This window comes from Peromyscus leucopus, chromosome 3 (assembly GCF_004664715.2).
Source record: "Peromyscus leucopus breed LL Stock chromosome 3, UCI_PerLeu_2.1, whole genome shotgun sequence".
NCBI classification, from domain to species: domain Eukaryota; kingdom Metazoa; phylum Chordata; class Mammalia; order Rodentia; family Cricetidae; genus Peromyscus; species Peromyscus leucopus.
The window spans coordinates 3,823,290-3,843,327 of NC_051065.1; the positions used below are offsets into that span (position 1 = coordinate 3,823,290).

General features: G+C 39.3%; 1 protein-coding gene and 1 long non-coding RNA gene across 2 annotated transcripts in view; one reads left to right on the forward strand and one right to left on the reverse strand.

Annotated features, from left to right (window-relative positions):
• Positions 1–10,116, reverse strand: part of LOC119087572 — a 49,988-nt gene extending 39,872 nt beyond the window's left edge. The window contains exon 1 of the long non-coding RNA XR_005091030.1: positions 8,917–10,116. This is a non-coding gene — a long non-coding RNA (uncharacterized LOC119087572). The remainder of the gene's footprint in view (positions 1–8,916) is intronic.
• A 3,346-nt stretch (positions 10,117–13,462) lies between these two features.
• Slc13a1 (solute carrier family 13 member 1) overlaps positions 13,463–20,038 on the forward strand; it is an 82,849-nt gene continuing 76,273 nt past the window's right edge. Inside the window, exon 1 of the mRNA XM_028872979.2 lies at positions 13,463–13,610. Within this exon, the coding sequence (XP_028728812.1) occupies positions 13,512–13,610 (99 nt within the window). The 5' untranslated portion in view covers positions 13,463–13,511. The remainder of the gene's footprint in view (positions 13,611–20,038) is intronic.

A 20,038-nucleotide genomic window follows, 5' to 3' on the forward strand; every position in this document is an offset into this window, starting at 1 on the left:
ACTGCTGAAGGGCTACAGACCTAGACATGACTCTCAGCCTCAGCCATGACCAGGAGGACATCATGGCCCTCGGACACCCTGTGTGGTCTTTGGTGGCAACATGGGCCACAGATATCAATACAGATCACAGCTGTGATAGGACCACGGACCCAATCATGGTCCTAGGCAGCAGCCTGGACAAGATGTCACCATGGTTTGTGAAGCTTTCTTAACATTTGAATACTTTGTCTTTCATTTTTAGAGGAAACAACATCAAAGTTTAGAAATTATCTCTAAAGCTTTTGATAATTATAAATTTATTTCACAGGGAGAACAATGCTGTATTTACTGAAGAGAGTTTTCTTTTAATCAACTCTAAACATACACAGTAGGGAAATGAGTGAGATATATTTCATCATATAAATATTTGATTTTTAAAGGAGACATAAAGATGTCTACAAAATAGTGGTCTATCTGGAAAAGGCCAACATAAAAGAAGCCACACAATGAACAAAGAAAATAAGGACATGTTAGCTTTGTGTTGTTGCAGCAATTTCATGACCTCAAGATTACCTGGCTCAGTTGTGGAAGTCCCTGCTCATGATTGGGTGGTTCATGAGCCTCAGTGGGAGGGGCCAACCCAGAGAGCAAGGGCAGGAAGTATGTGGAGGATACAAGATGCTTACCTTCTCTTTAAGAAGAAAAATAGGAAGAGATCAGAGTCCAATGCTCCCCTTAATGCCACATCCCAATATTAATGCCCTTCTAATAGGTCCCACCCCCTAAAGGTCCACAGTATTTCAAATATCAACTATCTGGGGAACAAGCCTTAGATATATTGGTCATTGGGCAACATCTATCTGAATCACAACAAGATGCTATCTCTAAGTGCCTCAAAACATTAGAAGAAATGAAGGGATTTTCAAACTAATAGTAACTGTTAGAGAAACCAGCTTCTTAGTAAACAGTTGGAAATTTTCTTTAAACATGAAAAATACTGATGTTTTAACTATCACAATAACATATATAAACTAAGCTAATGTAACCAAGCAGTATGGTTACCAGAGAAAGAAATACCTGAGGTCTGTCAGACCAAGTATACTTCATGAGAGGATTTTAAAACTAGGCAGGAGAGCTTAGAGAGATAGCTCAGCTGTGGGAGGCACTTACCTCTCTTCTAAAGAACAGAAGTCAGGCTCCAGAAAGCCCATAACTCCTGCTTTCTTTTGCTCCAGAAAAAACAAAATAAAAAAGTTTGTGTGAAAGTGTGCATGTGGGGGGGGGGGGGAGGAAGAAGATTAATGATGTATGTCTGAGATATGAAGAGACTCTTTAAGTTGAAATGGATAAATTTAAACATAAAACAACATTTCAAATACTTAACTAGAATTTGCAGAAAGATCTGTAAAAAAAGATCAAGTACATTTTTCCTTAGGGAGAACTTAAGTTTGCCAACCTGACTAATGTGTTTTGAACTGCCTTGGATGGTAAGACTCTTGGTGTTGCATGTACTTATTCTGCTTGCACATGTGGGAATGTAACAAAGTCCCTCTAATCTCAGCCCAGTTACGATCTAGCCTTTCCACATGGCTTGATGCAGACGAATGCAAATTAAGGAGGCGGCACAAGACTGTGCCTAGCAGCCACACTGACTCACAAAGACACAGCAAAAGAGAGCTAGAAAGTGTTTTGACATACATTTCATTTCATTGTAGTTGTAGCTGCTGTTCACAGTATTGTTAGATGATGGATATGAGTTGTTCAGTAAATCAGAAGAGTACTGGAGTTAGTGGACACACTTAACCTATTTTGGAAAAATTTAAGCAGTTGTTTTGAATCATAATTTTTTTCTCAGTCCTTACAAGTGTCATAGGACAAAATTGAGTGAGACTGCCATTCAAGTACTTTTATAATTAATTTTTCTCTCACTAGGGTTCTGAAATCTTCCCACCACTGATAGAAGCAAAATATTATCTATTATGATATTTGTATATGTCAAAACTGGTAACAAAAGCAAACATTATTCCAAGGATAACCGTCAAGGGACTGAGACCCAGGGCAAGCATCCATATGAGAAGGTCCTTTGCCAAAATTTTAAACTTTATGTCAAATACTATGGCATACTGGCTTTAGAGAAAAGGAAATGATACTAAGATGGACAGTCTCAACAGCACCCAGATGGACACTAATGTCTGTTTCCGTATAGCTGGTCTTAATGTAGCAGGAATCTCTAAAAGGTCTTATTAATAAAGTTTGTCTTTAATAAAGCCAGGTATGGGGTGAATGCTGGAAGATCAGAGAAGCAGAACAAGCCATAGCTAACTCACCTCCCCAGTTCCTCAGCTGATCCTGTTTCCTCAGACTGGAAACCTCTGAGTCCTCATCCAGAATGAATCTCAGCTGAACTGCTGCTCCAAAGCCTGAAAGCTTAACCAGCTAAAAGCTTCTGGTTTCTGGTCTTCACACCTTATATACCTTTCTGCTTTCTGCCATCATTCTCTAGGATTAAAGGCTCACTTTCTGGGATTAAAGGCGTGTGTCACCATGCATGGCTGTTTCCAAAGTGGCCTTGAACTCACAGAGATTCAGACAGATTTCTGCCTCTGGAACGCTAGGATTAAAGGCATGAGTGCCACCATGTACTAGCCTCTGTATCTAGTGGCTGTTCTGTTCTCTGACCCCAGATAAGTTTATTAGGGTGCACAATATTTTGGGGACCACAATACCATCACATTTTAAAGTCATTATTATAAATAACTTGTGTTTACCCACTGTTAAAAAAACTGTGAAGCAAGTCTGTGCTTATCTCTTTGGAAAGAATGGAAACTAGAATACAGAGAGGTTAGACCCCTCGAACTTGTTATATGGGTTGATGGTGGGATTCAGACACTGCCTTCTGGATTTAGACCTTGACATTCTTCACAGAAAATCTCTCCAAATTAATTAGAAATGGCAATTTCACAAAAAAGACAAGATATGACTGTCCAGGAAAATAGCTCTGAGATACAATGGCTTAAATTTTTAATATAAAATAGATTGTTACACGTGGCTTGAGAAGTCACCTCTGTTACCATACTCATGATTTTAATCTTGTAGGCCATTTAAAATGCATGCTGCCTGGCTAGGGATGTAGCCAGAGATAGAGTGTTTACCTAGCATGTGTAAAGATCTCAGATTAAATTTGCAGTACTAGGTAGATAGATAGATAGATAGATAGATAGATAGATAGATAGATAGATGATAGATAGATAGATAGATAGATAGATAGATAGATGATAGATAGATAGTATTCTATTAGACTAATGGTTCTTTTACCATCTAGGATCTTGATTGGATTGGGTTTTCTCTGATAATTAAAGAATTAAAAGGCAGAAAGACTCTTAGACACAGCATACAGCAGTAGGTAGCAAACTTTATTGAGAGAGAGGATCACAGAAAAAGAAGAAGGGACTGGTGGTCTTAGCAGATTGCTGACTTGCCATGGGTCTCCCTGGGTTAGTCAGCTTAAGCAAAAAAAGGGGAGCTGATAGGGCCACAGAGTTACATGATCAGGATCAGCCTTGAGCATTTGATGCATGAAAAAATATTAGCCATCAGTAACTAAGTATTGATGCATGAAAAAATATTAGCCATCAGTAAAAAAAGAATTTTCTTTTCTTGGATCTTCCATAATCTGATGAAGACCTGTTATTGTAAGAGTACCAGAGGTGAGTTCACTGCATAAGCCGTCTTTCAGCAGTGGCTTCTCTTTCAGCAGAGGCTTCTCTTTCAGCAGTGGTCTCTTCAGTGGTGAAGAGACCCCTGAATGCTTTTCCCAGAGTTTTCACATACTGTTACATGAGAAATGAAAAGACTGTCTGGGGGCACCTGTGGCATTATGTATATTTTGTATTGATTTTAATTCCTTTTTAGCACACACAAACATTTCTAGTTGTCTAATATTTTAGGTTAATCCTTTTTTTGGGGGGAGACTTCTTAATAGGGCAAATGTATATTTCATAGTATAATTGATTTCTTTATGTCCTGCAGTCAAAATGCGTGTTTCTGGAACAATAGGGTCTCACCGTACAGTAATGATGAGTAGCCAGAGCAATGGCAATTGAGGTGATGTGTTGGAGACCTCAGTGATCTCCCGGACCAGTAGCCTGCTGGGAAGTTATTGGATCTGCCTGGCCCCACAGTTTTCATTTAATAGCTCGTGTCTTCTGGAAGCAGCATTGTCCACGCATACAGGGCACCTCAGTTCAAATGCTTTTAAAATTCTATTTTGAAATTCACATTCTAGCTAGTGGATTTCATAAAGCTTTTTATATATCCTTAGTTTTGCTTAACCCTCTCCCTATCCCATCTTCCTTCCACCATCATCCTCGATTAAACCTTTGATCTCCACCATCCTCTCACTTATTCTCATAAGACACACTTTTTACTATTCCCTCCAATTAAATTCCCAATTGGATTGTGAAATAGTAGTTTTTTAATATGCATTTTTATACCCCTGCCTTTAGGTTAATTCTCTACCACACCACATAATTTCTCCTAGTCTCTCTTGATCCTCCGTTACAGAGAAAGTCCCAAGAATAATTAAGACTATAGATGAAACTACAGGAAGACAAATTTTGGCTCATTGTCAATGAAAAAATAAGATGACCAGAGAGGAGAGGAGATGTTTAAATCTGGAAGGAGAAATGAGCCACCTGTCATGAGAGGAATCCAGCAATATGCTGGGAGGGAACAGGTTTTGACATGCATGTTTCTTAGGACTTAGAACATTTTTCCAAACCAAAAGTACTATGATTCTAAAAACGTCCAGTAAACCTTATTAGGATGAGATGTTTGTGTGAGAATTTATAATGAATTATTGTAGAGGAATTATTATTCAAGGTAACAAGCCATAGTTAATTGCCCTCCAATAGTACTTGTCTTATCTCTACCAAACCAGAGGATTCCTTACCATGTCCAGATGGCCTTTCACATTGGAAGGGATAGTATCCTGTGGATAAGACAAGACACTTACTAGAAAGATTTTATTTGGATCCATTTTAATAGCCTCTAAGGTAGTCTGTGTTCTGTTGCTTTAACAAGATATCTGAGGCTGGTGACTCTTTCAAGAAGCTGCTGTAGGACATGTCTTTGGAGATGCAGAAGTTCAAGAACTGAACACTGTTTTTGCTTGGCTTCTAATGAGGTCCATGTGATGGAAGTGAATGAGGTCCATGTGATGGAAGTGAAGTTGACATGTGTAGGAGACAAGTCACACGACCACAGAGAGGCAAGAGATGCTGGTGTGCTCAAACCTGTCTCACAGTCAGTAATCCAGTCTTAGGAGATTTCATTACAGCAGGTTCTCATCCTGTCCTGAGAATACTAACCTCATCTTTTGAGAAGGACTTCAGTACATTTATGAGAGTAGTTCTCATAACTTAATTGACTCTTGTTGATTTCTACCTGTTAAACATTTTGTCACCACCTCTCAATATTTTTGAACTGGGGATTAAACTTCCAGTATTTGAACTTTTAGGGGAACACACTAATCCCAAGTCACAGATGCCTAGTTTCTTTTCAAATGTCCCAGGGCTCACACTGTTCCTAAATACTATTGTTTGTGTATTCAGTTCAAAAGTATATACTCAGCTGGATCCTCAGGGCATTTCAGCTAATATGGTATAACCATACAATGATATAAGTCAAGAAGAAAAAGTTCTGAAATTTTATCTCTGTAAGTTTTTGATAAAAGAAGAGGAATTTGCCACCAAACCAAATAATAAAAGAATCCAAGTGGTGAAGAACAGAGAATGCTGTAACTATGCCAACAGAAAATTACTGCAGCAGAGCAGTCTGGCCATCTTCCATCTTCATGTTAATAGCATATTGTCAAATATTCTACACTTAGGTAAAAAATAATTTTTGAAAGAGATGGGTCAGCTTGACTGCAAGCTGAACTGTGTCAAGGCCATTTACTACACTTAAAATAAAATCACCATTAGGAATCTTAACATTTTGTTTTCATCATCAGGGACAGGAAATGTTTCAAAGGGACAATAATTTTGGTAGTCAAATAGGGGAATTTTTTTCCTCCTTCTTAAGAAAGATAAACAAACACATTTGGCCGAGGGCAATAATGATTTTGTAGCAGACCTGAGTAGGAGTGGTAGAGGGGGTGGAGAGTGGGGAATAGAGTGGTGAGGTAGTAGGGGGTGGAGGGCACGTTGGTCTCACTCATTTCCTTCAACTAGTCTGTATAGCTTCCCTGAAGAGTTGGTTCCAAGTGACTCAATATATCTAAAGACAGAAATCTGACTTCTCAGGAGGTGTGATAGCTTGGATAAGCTCAAGTTGTATGATGGGTCTAAGTAACCAATTGCTGAGAGTCTTCAGTTTCCCTTGCTGAGAGTACTAAATGTATCAGTGTTCAAAATCATCACAAACTCTACTTGCTTCCATATCCATGTACAAATGTAATAAATCCTGCATTCAGGAGTCCTGGGTTTCCTTCTGAATACCATGGCAGCTCCCATTAGAACTGAGGTACTGACCGCTGAGACTGTTGGAATGTGAATATTACATTAGGTAGTTAGGAAAGAAAGTAAAACACTAGCATGCAAGGGCAGGAATGCTATCCTTGTACTTCTTAGGATAGCTTCACTCACTTTCCTTTTTTATTCTTTTAGTTATTTTTCTAAACAGTTTGGATGATATTTTGTTCATTATCTGCTCATTCCTATATCAGATAATTATAAATGTCTACTCTATGAAGAATGCCCACTGAAAAATGTTCATAAAGAACTTGTACTCTACTCTTCCTTTACTATTTGTGCTCTTCCTCACAAATAATAAATCAGACTATGCAAAAGAAAAGTTCAGCATTAAAAAGTCAAGCTAACTACTTGGGTCTGTGAAGTCATGAATCTTCTTTTTTTCTTTCTTTAAAAAAAATTTTCAAAAAAAAATTTTCATTTTCCATACCAACCACAGTTCCCCTCTCCTATTCCTCCTCCCATTCCCCTCTCCTGCCTCTCCCAGACCTACCCTCATCCACTCCTCTAAAAGGGTAAGACCTCCCATGGGGAGTCAACAAAGCCTGGTACATTCAGTTGAGGCAGGACCAAGCCCCTCCCCACCACATCAAGGCTGAGCAAGGCATCCTACTAAGGGGAATGGGCTCCAAAAAGCCAGCTCATGCACCAGGAATAGATCCTGATTCCACTGCCAGGGGCCCCTCAAACAGACCAAGCTACACAACTGTCTCTCACATGCAGAGGCCCTAGTTTGGTCCTGTGCAGGCTCCACAGCTGTCAGTCTAGATAGAGTTCATGAGTTCCCAGGAGCTTGGTTCAGGTGTCTGTATATTTCCCCATCATGAAAGAGATATCTTGATAGATGGAGGAGCCATTAAGGGGTTAGGGAGAAACTTGGTGCTAGGGAAATTTCCAGGAATCTACAAGGATGACCACTAGCAATAGTGGAGATGGTACCTGAACTGGCTTACCCCTGTAATCAGATTGGTGAAAACCCTAACTGTCATCATAGAGCCTTCATCCAGTAACTGATGGAAGCAGATGCAGAAATCACAGCCAAACATCAGACTGAGCTCCAGGAGTCCAGTCAAAGAGAGGGAGGAGAGATTATATGAGCAAGGGGGTGGGAGGTTAAGATCATGAATCTTAGAAGAGAACCAATTACCACCAGTTTACTAGACAAGCATAATTGCTAAGTACATTCTAAAACTTCTCCTTATAATCACGGATATGTGTAGCTCTCACCCATCATCAAAGAAAATTCTCTACAAAGCAGGCAAAGACCATTACAGAAAGATACAATGGGTCATAACGCATCGATCAATGGATCATGTGGAGCCCAGCTCCAATGGATACAACACAAGTCCTGTGCTGAAGGCACAGTGAACATCATGGAAGAAGGGGTCAAAAGATTCTAAGAGCCAGAGGACCAGAATGTGAGATTGTGCCTACTAGAAATGACAAGGAAGTGACACCTGATACTATAACCACATGACTCCCTAAACAAGACCAAACAGTGACACCATCCACAGACAAGCTGATGTGAAAGCAGGGAATCTCACCAAGCCCCACTTCCTAGACAAAAAACTACAGTTAATTAATGACTACTGAGAGAGGGAGAATTAGACTTTCCTAGAGATGAACCTCCTAATTGATTATCCGATACACAGTGGGCAGACCTAAATTATATACACACAGGACACACTGAATGGACTCAACAGGTTGTATTTATGTATTTGTGGGTGTATATGTCACATTAATAATAAAAAAGAGGGGGTCAATTTGAGAGGGAATGAATAAGGGGGCACATGACGGGTTGGAAGAAAAGGGAAAGGAAGAAGTGATGTAACTTCATTTTAATTATTATCTGATAAAAGAAAAAAGCTAATTGAAGAAACAATTGGCAGGTTTAATATAAAATGTCTGTACGTAATAAATAGAAGTAAACACACTAAACCATAAACAGTAACTATTTTCTCAGCTATTTTTATAAAAACACTTAATACATATATTATATTGGAGGTCATTTTACCTTATAGAATATATAACCTTACTTTAGAAAATGTGACCTATTGTAAAACATTCAGATTAGCAAGTGAATAACATCTTCTGCATTGTGTGACTTTAGTTCTATCAATGACATTGATTCTTAAAAAAAATAGCTTTATCTGTTGGCATTATTAGCTAGTAGCACTATGGGCTTATTATGTAAGTAATAATTAATTACATTTGTTTACAAATCATAATGCCAACGACTCTAGGGAGAAATACAACACTCTATAAAGAACACATTAAATTAATTTTATTTAATATTCAAATCTCTGGGCTTACGAGCTAACATGCACTGCTTATTACCCCTTTGGAATGAGTATTGGTGTTCCTGAATGGTCCTTCTCTTCTTCCCTTCCTCCCTAGTCCTTACCTCCATTTTATCATCTCTGAGTTTCTCAGTTTTATCTTTCAGTGGTCCCAAAGTAAAAATGAGGTTAAGAGTTGGTCCAGAAGAAGCATTTCCTCAAGCGAGCAGAGGGCATGGCCAGTCTTGTGTTGGCCCTGGTGCTGAGACAGTCAGCTAGTCACTATGCTCGCTTGAGTAGTCCCTCCTCTTTGGAATTTGCTTCTCTTCTCGGTTCACAGAAGCCCAGGTCCCTGCCTCTTGGGACACAGTTCAATCTTTATCTACTTGGTCAGTTATTTACTTCATGATTATTGAGGTTATGGTTAATGAATGATGCCAACTTAAGCATTTGGGGGACTTGTGTTTGAATCTACAGTCTACATGGTAGATAATAGATAAATATTTATACTTCGTTTTAAGAGATGGGATGTCGGCCTAGAAATTTGCCAACATATTTTTTATTTAGTTTTGAAGCAACATTTCACTCTATTGCCCATGTTACCTAGACTGTCCTGGAACTCATAATTCTCCTGTTTCAGCCTTCCCAATAGTTGGAACAAGTAATTATTAGTCATATAATATTACTGTCTATGTTTTGGTTTCATCAAGAGAATTTGGTTCATCTTAAGGCTTTGATTATGAACCTGGAGTAATTGAAAAGGCAAGGTAAATGCCAGGACTGCTAGATGGTAGTGAGGGGGAAATGTCTTGTCTTAATAGCTTGTAAAATGTTTGGGAGATCAACTCATATACAACACTTCCTTTCCCCCATGCAATGACTAGAAGCTTTGAGATTTATTAGGATGTTTGGAATATATAAATAGGAACCTCAGCTGGTGAGACAGTTTGGCAGGTAAAGGCACCTGGTACTTCCTGAGCACAGTGAGTTCCGTTTTCAGTACCCACGTGGCCAAAGGAGAGAACTGGTGCCTGCACATTTGTCCTCTGATCTCTATACATGTGCCACATCGTGGATGTGTTTGCCCAGTCATAATACACAAAATAAATAAATTTTCAAAATAAATAAATAAAAATCCATCAGGAATGACACCCAGTTTTGGGGCTGTTGGAGGCTTAGGAACAAATGAACACCAGGAGAAATCCTGATTTTCAATTCCCTGACCAAAAGCCTCAATTGAAATTGACTAAGATTGATATGGATTTTATGCTCTAAAAGTTCAAAGAATAAAAACAGCAGTGTGACTGATGTAGCTGCGGATTCACTAAGAGTAAAGGCATATTGACTATTGGTGTGTTTTCCCCTCCTTGGCAAGTGCACATTAGTACACCGCTTTTTTTTTTTTTTTTTTTTTTTTTTAACTTAGAAGCCTTTGAAATGCCATGTATCTTTTGAAACCTGAACACTCTACTGATCAACACCATACTACATAAGCAATGTGTCTATTTGGCTTCATTTGATTACAATCACAGATAAGCAGAGAAGACCCATTGGGTATGTACTTATACCCAGAACTTTGCTAGAGACATGAGAGGTAAATGAATCCACCCCCACCCCCACTCAAATGATTAACAGTCTTACTGAGGATTTAAGAATCATTTGCATTAGTAAAATTACATATAAAGCTAACTAAACATGAATAGTCTTAAGACTTCTTTTGGTCCAATGTTATAGTCATTTTCATTAGGTCAAGCACTCCAGGATACATGGATGCATTTAGCCTAAGAGGCTTCCTCAGATGGACTTGTAAAGTAATGGATTGGGGACTCGGGCACAGATTGGAGTTATCATTATAGAGAAGCAGATTGGACATGAATCAGTAAGATCAAATTTCAAGATGGGTGGGATTGAAGGAGAGAAGAAAATCATTATTCTTAACAGGAAAGGCTTGAAGGAAAGCACAAATTTGACAATGAATATGTCATAAAGGAAAAGACAACCAGAAAACAGGTATGAGGGAAACTTACTTCTACTCTGTTGCCACTGATGGTCTACACAAATATGATGGGCAATTGAAATGCCTTAAAATAGATGGGGGGGGGGATCCTTCCATCTGTGCTCAAACCTTTCATATCACTTATGTTATCCATAATGCCCAAGAGTAAATGACAAAGATATATCCTTAAGCTTATCAATCCACATGCAAAGTCTATATTTGTTAATGAGTTGAACAATTAGTCAATATTGTAGATATATGGTATAGTTAAAAAGGAAAGCATTGCTTTAGGAGCTAGAAAGAGTTGGATTCAAGTTATTATTATGTCACTTAATTGCTGGCACATTTTATCTGACCTCTTTAATTCTGAGTTTCCACAAAATACAAGTGGTAATAATAACAGCAAACAGCAATACAAATGTCATGACTTGTATTTGTGTTTGTTCCTGTTACTAGAGATGGAACCTGGAGTCTTATGCTTTCTAGGTAAGGGCTCTACCGCTGAGTTATTATTCCACCCCACTCCTCTTTTTTGCTTTTAAATACTGAGACAGGGTCTCACTAAATTATCTTAAGCTTACTTTGTAGCTCGGAATGTCCTTGAACTTCCAATCTTCCTCCCTGAGTCTCAAGAGTAGCTATATTTATAAGCCTGCACCACCTGCCTGCATTATATTGGGTTTTGAAAATTAAACGGGGTAGAAATTGCAAAATCCCTGGTGCACAGAAGACCGTGTGCAAGGCAACAGTATTATTAATTTTTATATTTGAACAGAATGTGTTTTTAAATTAACTAATGTTCACCTGATATTACAACTTAATTTATATACAACACAACTGTTGTATGTTAAAATAACACAAATATAGTATGTCACAGAAGTTTCAGTGTGTTTCATGGGAATTACTTTGCCAGCTGGTTTCTGTCTGTGGCAGCCAGAGAACACAGCTGAGATTAGGTGAATGGCTGTGTGGGAGAGGCGAGGCGGAGGGTGGACACTTTGTAACTGTGGGCTGAAACTTCTTGTGTGGACACCCACAGGGGAAAGGTGGAGTTGTAGCTTCAGGCCACAGAATGAGTCTCCTGAGAACCTTCAAGTGCTCTCCTCGGCCTCTGTGTCACTGAAGTGCCGCCTCGCTGAACACCGCATAGGTCCTTATTTCCGTTCAATGGCACACGAATGCCTTTTCCTTTTTTGATATCATTTCACAAAGTAATATCCTCTAAGATGAGAAAGTGAAGTTCAAATGGTCGCACCAGGTGGTCTAAGAAAATCAGAACAAAAATTGGCTTCAAAAAATCGAAAAGAAAAAGAAAAAGGAAAAAAAGCATGTGATGAACTAGTCAGTGACTTAGTAGGAAAAATAAGTATAATTCTGGCAACTCGGCTCCTTTAATCTGTTCTTAATGTTCTTTATTATTGCTACTTTGTGGATAGTCACTATTATATTACTGTCATTATTCAAGTGGCAATCACCCTCTCTTTCATCTGTGAATTTTTTTTATATGATGCACCATTCTTATCCAGAAACTTTTTTTTCTGTTTACTTGTCTAGTTTTCCTGAATCACTGTGTGTAATTTGCCTGGAATGTATTGTTTTAGCAGGAGAAAAAAATCTTATTTACATCAATACAGGGACTATTACCAAAATTTTTTTTTTCCTTGACAGAAAGGTAAAGCAGAGTCAACACTAATATGTAATTAGAAATCTGGTCTAAATAATAACCATACACTATATAAGAGTGAAATCCGTATCAAGAGAAATTCACTATAAATTATAGGAGGTCTGGGAAGCGCTTTCTTAATATCTGGGGCTGAGTGCACAGGTGCTTAGTTGAGCCTTAGTGGATAATACATTTACAACTCAAAACACACTAGAAAAACCCTAGTCATTCCCTCTATTCCATGTTGTAACAGTTTTCGTCATTACACACACACACACACACACACACCTTGAATGGCCCCAGTGAATGATCTCTGTACAGCTCCCTTGATAATTATACAGCTAGTGACGGGGCAATAATACCAATTCAAACCCATAAAGATCTTAAAGGTGAGGGTTTATATAAGGCTCATTTTTGTTGCTTACCAAAAAGAGCTATTAACATCTCCAAGAGGCACAGAGTACTTTGCTTTCAAAGTAAAAGGAAAAATTCTTATCAGTTTTTCCTAATGCTGACTCAGTACAGGACCTGAGAAGCCCCCGGAAAGCTCACGAGCACCAAACACCCTTTCTCTTACCCACTCCCCACACTGAAATCCCTGCTGGTGGTGTTGCTATTTCAACTTAGTCTGTGGAGAAATACGGAAGGTATCACTACGATGGTGACAATTCCTGCTAGGAGAAGCCAGGCATCATGCAAATGGGGGAGGGTGATAAAATGTGGACAGACTCAGTTAAATTCATGATCTTACCTTCTCCTGGTCACTCCAGGCTACAGTCCAGTCACTGTACACTCAGAAAGAGAGGAAAGGAACCAGTATTTTTTTTTTTCCCTGAAAACCACACAAGCAAATGGTCTTTGAGTACTCAAGCACTCTTGGGCTTATCTCTCTGTTTTGATTATGATAGTAAAACAATAAAAATGAGATTTAATTTTAACTAACATTGGTGTGTCTGAGGCAGTAAGTAAAGGTGATAGGGTAGAAAAATATTAATCCAGGCTGGTTATTTAACATCTGCCTGAGTGTGAGGAGGACACTGTTGAAGTACCTGCTCAGGACAATGAAACTCCTCAATTATGCTTTGGTCTATCGCCGCTTTCTCATTGTGGTTCTCAGTGTTCTCTTTTTATTGCCACTACCTCTCATCATCCACACCAAGGTAAGTAAGTCTGGAGCACAGACTGGCACATTTCTTGAGCTATTTAGGTTGTCCTTCAGTATTGATAATGGTCTGGTTCAAAACTGAATGAACAGTAACAGTCTATGCTTTGCTAACTATTACATTTGGTCTATTTTCTTTGTTTTTAATGGTTAGTCTTATTTGCTTCTCAGCATTATTAACTGGAATAATTAAACATAATGATCAATGAGAATTGTTCCCCACCTGTCAACTAGATGAAAGGAAGAACAAAAGAGACAGAGCCCTTTAGGTCTGATCTTTCAAGTTATCAACCTGTAAGGAGCACCATGGATAACAGTCCCTTCCCCTGAGAATAGGCAATAATAAATTTCTGTATAAAAGACTAACGGGGGTGTCCAGTCTTGTGACATTGTGACAGGATGCTATTGTCAGCTACAAATGTGTTGTGCTGTATTCTTAGTTATCCGAGGTTACAGGAGGCCTGTGGGCTGCGAGTTAGACAGCCCTGGGCAGAACAAACAGCAGTGTAGGGTCTAGGGCCAGCCACAAAACTTCCCAGAAATTTAATTTCCTCCTGGAATAGCGACACCAAAAATGTGAAGTTGTTTTCCAGGTTAATCAGAAAATCTAATAAATCATCGTACCATGCTTTGATCATTTCGGATTTTAGCGTGCTTACTTCAGTGTGCTGATGACTATCTTTTCAGCTGGCTTTTGAAAAGAATCAGTCTTTTAAGTCCAGAATATTAATCTCAATGAATTCCCCGTGTTTTGGTGACGTGATCTGAACTAGCAAACACTCAGCAAGCACCTCCTCTGTGCCAGACACACGTGTGATTTGGTGGTAGGAGAACAGGTGCTGGAGACAGGCTCTCTGCTTGAGATGCCGTATATAGCATTTGCAAGCTGTGTGACCTGAACAACTTACATAACCTTCCTGTGCTTCTGTTTTCCCATGAGAGCAGAGTCACAGTGGGCTTGTTGTGAGGATGAAATGAACAAGAAGCAGGGGACTCCACGTCTCCCTTCCTGTGATGCCTGCCCAGGTAGGGTGATCCTTACCTCCTGTGTTGGGCGGTCCCTCTACTCAGTAGTAGAGAACCTACCTGATGCTCTTTTCTCATAAGTACCATTGGATTAATAAAACAGAGTAAAAAATTGCAATATCCTGGGTGCACCAGCTTCTCTCAGAAGTCTTAGCCACCTATCTGGAAATCTCTGAAGAAAGTTCATATGCAGTAATAGAGTAGTTTATATTCAGCCAAGGCTCTCTTTACCTGCAAAGCCAGCAGAGCGACTGTTCCTGCTTCACAGCTGTGGGTGCTCCTCTGCCAGGCATGATCTTTCCATTGCAGCTTCCTACACTTGATTTCCACCCATGAGCATAGGCAGCTGTGTGGCCTTGGTAGACAAACCAGATAACAGAACCGCCTCCCACACACAGAGCTCTAATTCAGCTCCTCCCCATTGCATTTGTAAGTCTGTCGGTCTATCTAGCGTGCATAATAATCTCTTCTTAAGCCCCCTGATCTTACGACTCTCCAGATGTGGCAGAATCTTCTCATGGGCACATTTTGATTCACACATTGGTACTTGCCATATTTTAACATGTCTGCCTTTAACATTTCTCGACATAGGCCCTTAACTCATTGCAGAGAACACAGGGAATTAAACCAGAGTCAATCTTGTGCCATGGCTACACATCATCTGTGCTGTACTTCTGATGTACAAATGAATCTCACTCCATTTACCATCTATAATTTTAGGGGAAATAAATATGAGCTCACTGAGAAAGAAAACAAATACATAAATAAAAAGCAATAATATGAGTTCATGATTCACTAACTGGAAAGTGTGTTATTGCTAAGAAATGTACTCATTGATTTTTCTTTTCCAAACATGCAATGATAAAAGTATATTACATTTATACATTAGCCCAAGTACATCGAGTGCAAAGTGAAGAGCCCCATATCACACTGCCTTTATGAATATATTCCTCTTTTGTTTCCTTCTAATCAACTCATTTGTTAAAATTCAATTAATGTTAATGAAAAAAAATTTCCCAACAGTATTTCATTTTTTGGCTATTTTGAACAGATATTTTATCATTAACCAAATGCTAACTAAACTTAAAAGAGTATTATTTTAACTCTTGAAATGAAAGCAGGAAAAAAAGGTATGAAATTTAATAGAGGCTTACATTGACAAGGATGTACATCAATTTGCTGTTAACATTTTGTTACTGAAGTGAGGAAGCCTACACTTGTAGAGACACAACAATAAGTTAATAGAAAAATCAAGCAAAACCAAGTCCAACTTGTCCTTTAAAAACACAATGAATCTATGTGACATAGAACCAAGAAGCAATGAAACACTGACTGATATTTTCATTCTTCTACTGGTTACTGGTGCTTTTAGGAACTGGCCTTGTCTCCTATCTCAATTCCATCTATAGCCAAGAAAGTGTCATCAACAAAGGGACCCTCAGAGAATTTTGAAGCAACGTTAAGAGGGAAAGAGAAAGGACATCTTTACAGCACACTTCTCTCTTCTAGGCGTTCTGCCAAATGCTTTGCTCAAATCGTCATATTTAACCTTCTAGCAAACCAACAGACGATGGCTGACATGCCAGCATCCTCATTTCACATTTGAAGGAATCCGTGCTCAGAGACACTAAATACAACAAAGGCTGAGAAACTTATTTTGAACTTGGGTTTTGTCAAAACTCAGAATTCAAGTGTTAACAGGTGTTTTGGACTCTTCTCAATTTCGTGTTTTTGAAGGCTTATTCCCTGTGGATTGTTAATCATTTATCAACAGCTCAGGCAGTTCTAAACATGATAATGCTCCCAATAAGTCAAAGAGCAAAGGAGACTTATCCTAGCCATTTCCTTAATTAGCGTTATGCTATTTAGAGGCTTCAGGTAGAAAAATGTCATTGCATCCCAGCACTGGTAAAAGGTCTTTTGAGAAATGAAGCAATGAGCCAGGGGTGTGCCAGTTCCTGATGTCACAGAGTCCTGGCTGTATCACATGATTATGTCTGCTTGTCAGGTTATGGTGACCCTTTTCCTGCCAGTGCTCACTGAGTCATGGCACTGGACTGGTATCTTCATGCCGTTTTGTTGAAGAGAACTCGGGCCCATGTTTTTCAATGCTTTCATTGGAATGGTATTTTATAAGGGAGGAGATTGGGCCTTAATCCTGAAGCTTCTGGGCCTAAGTCAAATAGACGACCAGATTTAATATTTACCAATTGGTTATCACTATTATTCATTCACTCAAAGTTTTCAGATTAAAAATAAGAAAGAAAAAAATGTAAGGAGTTTGCCATAATCTGGTTGCTTGTGTTTCCAAATACTTGTCAGAGTTCATTGTCTGACCAGCAATGTTAATTACAAGTGAATTTCTGCATCTGTATTACTTCTGTGTTGGTAAGAAGTTCAATTCCAATGCATTGCTGTAGATGATCCTTTAGTAAATTATATCTTCTTATGAATCTGAAATACCAGAAACACTTCTAAATTCTCACCTAAACACAAAGGTACTCCCATTTCTTCCCCAATTAGTAGTCACTGATCAGTAAACAAACTTCAAATGCAACTGTTATTTATTTAAATTAAATAGTCACAGCAAATTTTTCTCACTTTAAAGGAGAAATTCCCTAAATGTTCCCATACAGAAGTCTGTTAACATTGAACTAGGTGGTGTGCCACGGTTTCATTTATTTTGTCTATGTAACTGTATTCGTTTATGACTATTTCTAGCCATTTGCTAATTTTAAACTCTTCAGTATGTGTTCAGTTTTATTTCCATTCTTATTTTTATAGTATTTTGGCTTTTCTTGCTATTACTATTTATGAAACAAACAAACAAAAAGATTAAAAGGAAGATCAGCTAAGGACATAGCTCAATCAGGGCAGTTCTTGTTTATCATCCATAAAATCCTGAGTTAAAGGCTCAGCATTGTGTATACAAGCTGTGGTAGTCCATGCCTATAATCCCAGTACTTGGGAAGTAGAGGCAGGAGGAGTAGAGGTCAAGGTTAAGGCCAGCCCTGGCTTCACTAGATACTGTCTCTATAAATAAGTAAATAAATAAACAAGCCCAGATTGTTTGAGAAGCTGTAGGAAAAGCCCAAGCTACCATATATTATCCCATTGGGTGTATTTCTCCAAAGTATGCCTCACTCCATTCAGCTGATGCACTGGCTATTATATTCACAATAAAGAGACAGGGAAACAATCATATGGGTACTGAGGAAAAATTTACTAGTTGATGGATTGTAAAATGCTGGTCACATTTCAGTTTTAGGTACTTCTGGCTTTTTTTAAAAAAAAAAATATTTTACAGCAAGATAGACTCAAAGGGAGAAGACAGTGGGAGGTCATGATATAAGTAGGGGCCCCACACCCACCCGTGTGTCCACTGATGCTTTCCCCTCCATCACTCTTCCATTCCCGAGGACGTTGTCTTTCCATCTAGACTTTCCATTCTCCAGTCTTGTTGTACTTTCCTTGAGATGACAATCTCCATTTCTCCTTTTCATATATCATCTTTTCACACCCACTTTTCCAAATATCTCACCAGAGTACTGATTTCAAAATACCTGCTTGATCCAGTTATGATATCCAGTCAAGCATCTTTGACATTGGTGGAAAACTTCAACTTTGACATGTGTCCTAATAAACCTCTCAGATCCATCTTTCACAGTCACTATTTGCAGTCCCTAGAGTACCAGTGAATATTCCTGACCCTTTCCCTTTGCACATGCTCTTCCTGGAATGCCCTTCTCCTTTGTCCTGCCCCCCCCCTTGAGAAGACAAGCTCAGATTGATGCAAACTAAAAAGAATCATCATGGCTACTCTTCTTTTAAACATAGCTAAGTTGGCCCCTTTGTAGTGTGTATTCATGTGGCAGCTATCTTTCCTCTACAGACTGTAAGTGCTCTAACAGAACCATGCAGATTGTTAACCTGTGTCCTCTAGCCTCAAATACAGGGCTTGTCACACAGATAGTAGATGGCAATGTTGATTGAGATTTTCTTATGTGGCAGAAAGATTTGAGATTTAAGTTACATCTAATAATAAAAATAGGATTCACATTTTCCCTATGAGCTATAAGGTGAGAGAGGATGATGAGAGGAGAGGGTTTCTAATACAGAGAAAAGAGTAGAAAAGAGACAGAGCAAGAACATGACTCTAACAGGAAGATGCCTGACCCATAAAGCTCAATTTGGGGTATTGTGTATTTTTAAATTAACATACAATATATTAAACACACTATGGCATTTTCTTCTCTTAAAATACACTTTGTTGCCTGGTGGTGGCAGCAGCAGCAGCAGCAGCAGCAGCAGCAGCAGCAGCAGTGCACACCTTTAATCCCAGCACTCGAGAGGCAAAGCCAGGTGGATCTCTGTGAGTTCGAGGCCAGCCTGGTCTACAGAGCGAGATCCAGGACAGGCTCCAAAACTACACAGGGAAAGCTTGTCTCAGAAAACAAAATAACAAAAACCAGAAAACCACTTTGTTATGAAACAACATTGATGCTGAATAGTCTTTCTATCAGATCTTGAACAGGCATGTTCATTTTGATTTAAGCCCTTGTGTCCACATTTAAAACCAAGCAAGCACTCAATAAGATGCAGCTTCCCTGGACTTGTAGTAGATGCTTGCACCAGAAACTTGACCCATGATGGACACTCAAGGTGTCAAGAAATGCAGGTCATTTGCTTTAAGCTTTCTGAGATAAGTGTTTAGCCTCACCTGTCTTCCCTTATCTAGATAATTCTAAGTTTTCTAAGAAACATTTTTAAAAGATTTTTTTAAATTCATTTTACATACCAACCACAGATTCCCCTCTCATCCTTCCTCCTGCTCCTCCCAGGCTTATCCCGGCCCTCCTCAGTCCACCCCCCATCCCCTTCTCCCAAAGGGTAAGGCCTCCCATGGGGAGTCAGCAAAGCCTGGTACATTCAGTTGAGGCAGGTCCAAGCCTCTCCCTCCTGGCATCAAGGCTGAGCAAGGTGTCCCACAATAGGTAAAGGGCTCCAGAAATCCAGCTCATGCACCAGGGATAGATCCTGATCCCACTGCCAGGGGCTGCTCAAACAGACCAAGCTACACAACTGTTTCCCACATGCAAAGGGCCTAGTCTGGTCCCATGCAGGCTCCACAGCTGTTGGTCCAAACTCTGTGAGCTCCTGTGATCCCAGGTTAGTTGTTTTTATGGGTTCCCCTGTGATGACCTTGATCCCCTGGCTGGTACAATCCTTCCTCCCTCTTTTCAACAGGATTCCTTGAGCTTGGCCCAGTGCTTGGCTGAGGGTCTCTGAATCTGTTTCCATCAGTTACTGGATGAAGGCTCTTTGATGACAATTGGGATATTCACCAATCTGATTACAAGAGATGGCCAGTTTAGGCTACCTATCCACTATTGCTGGGAG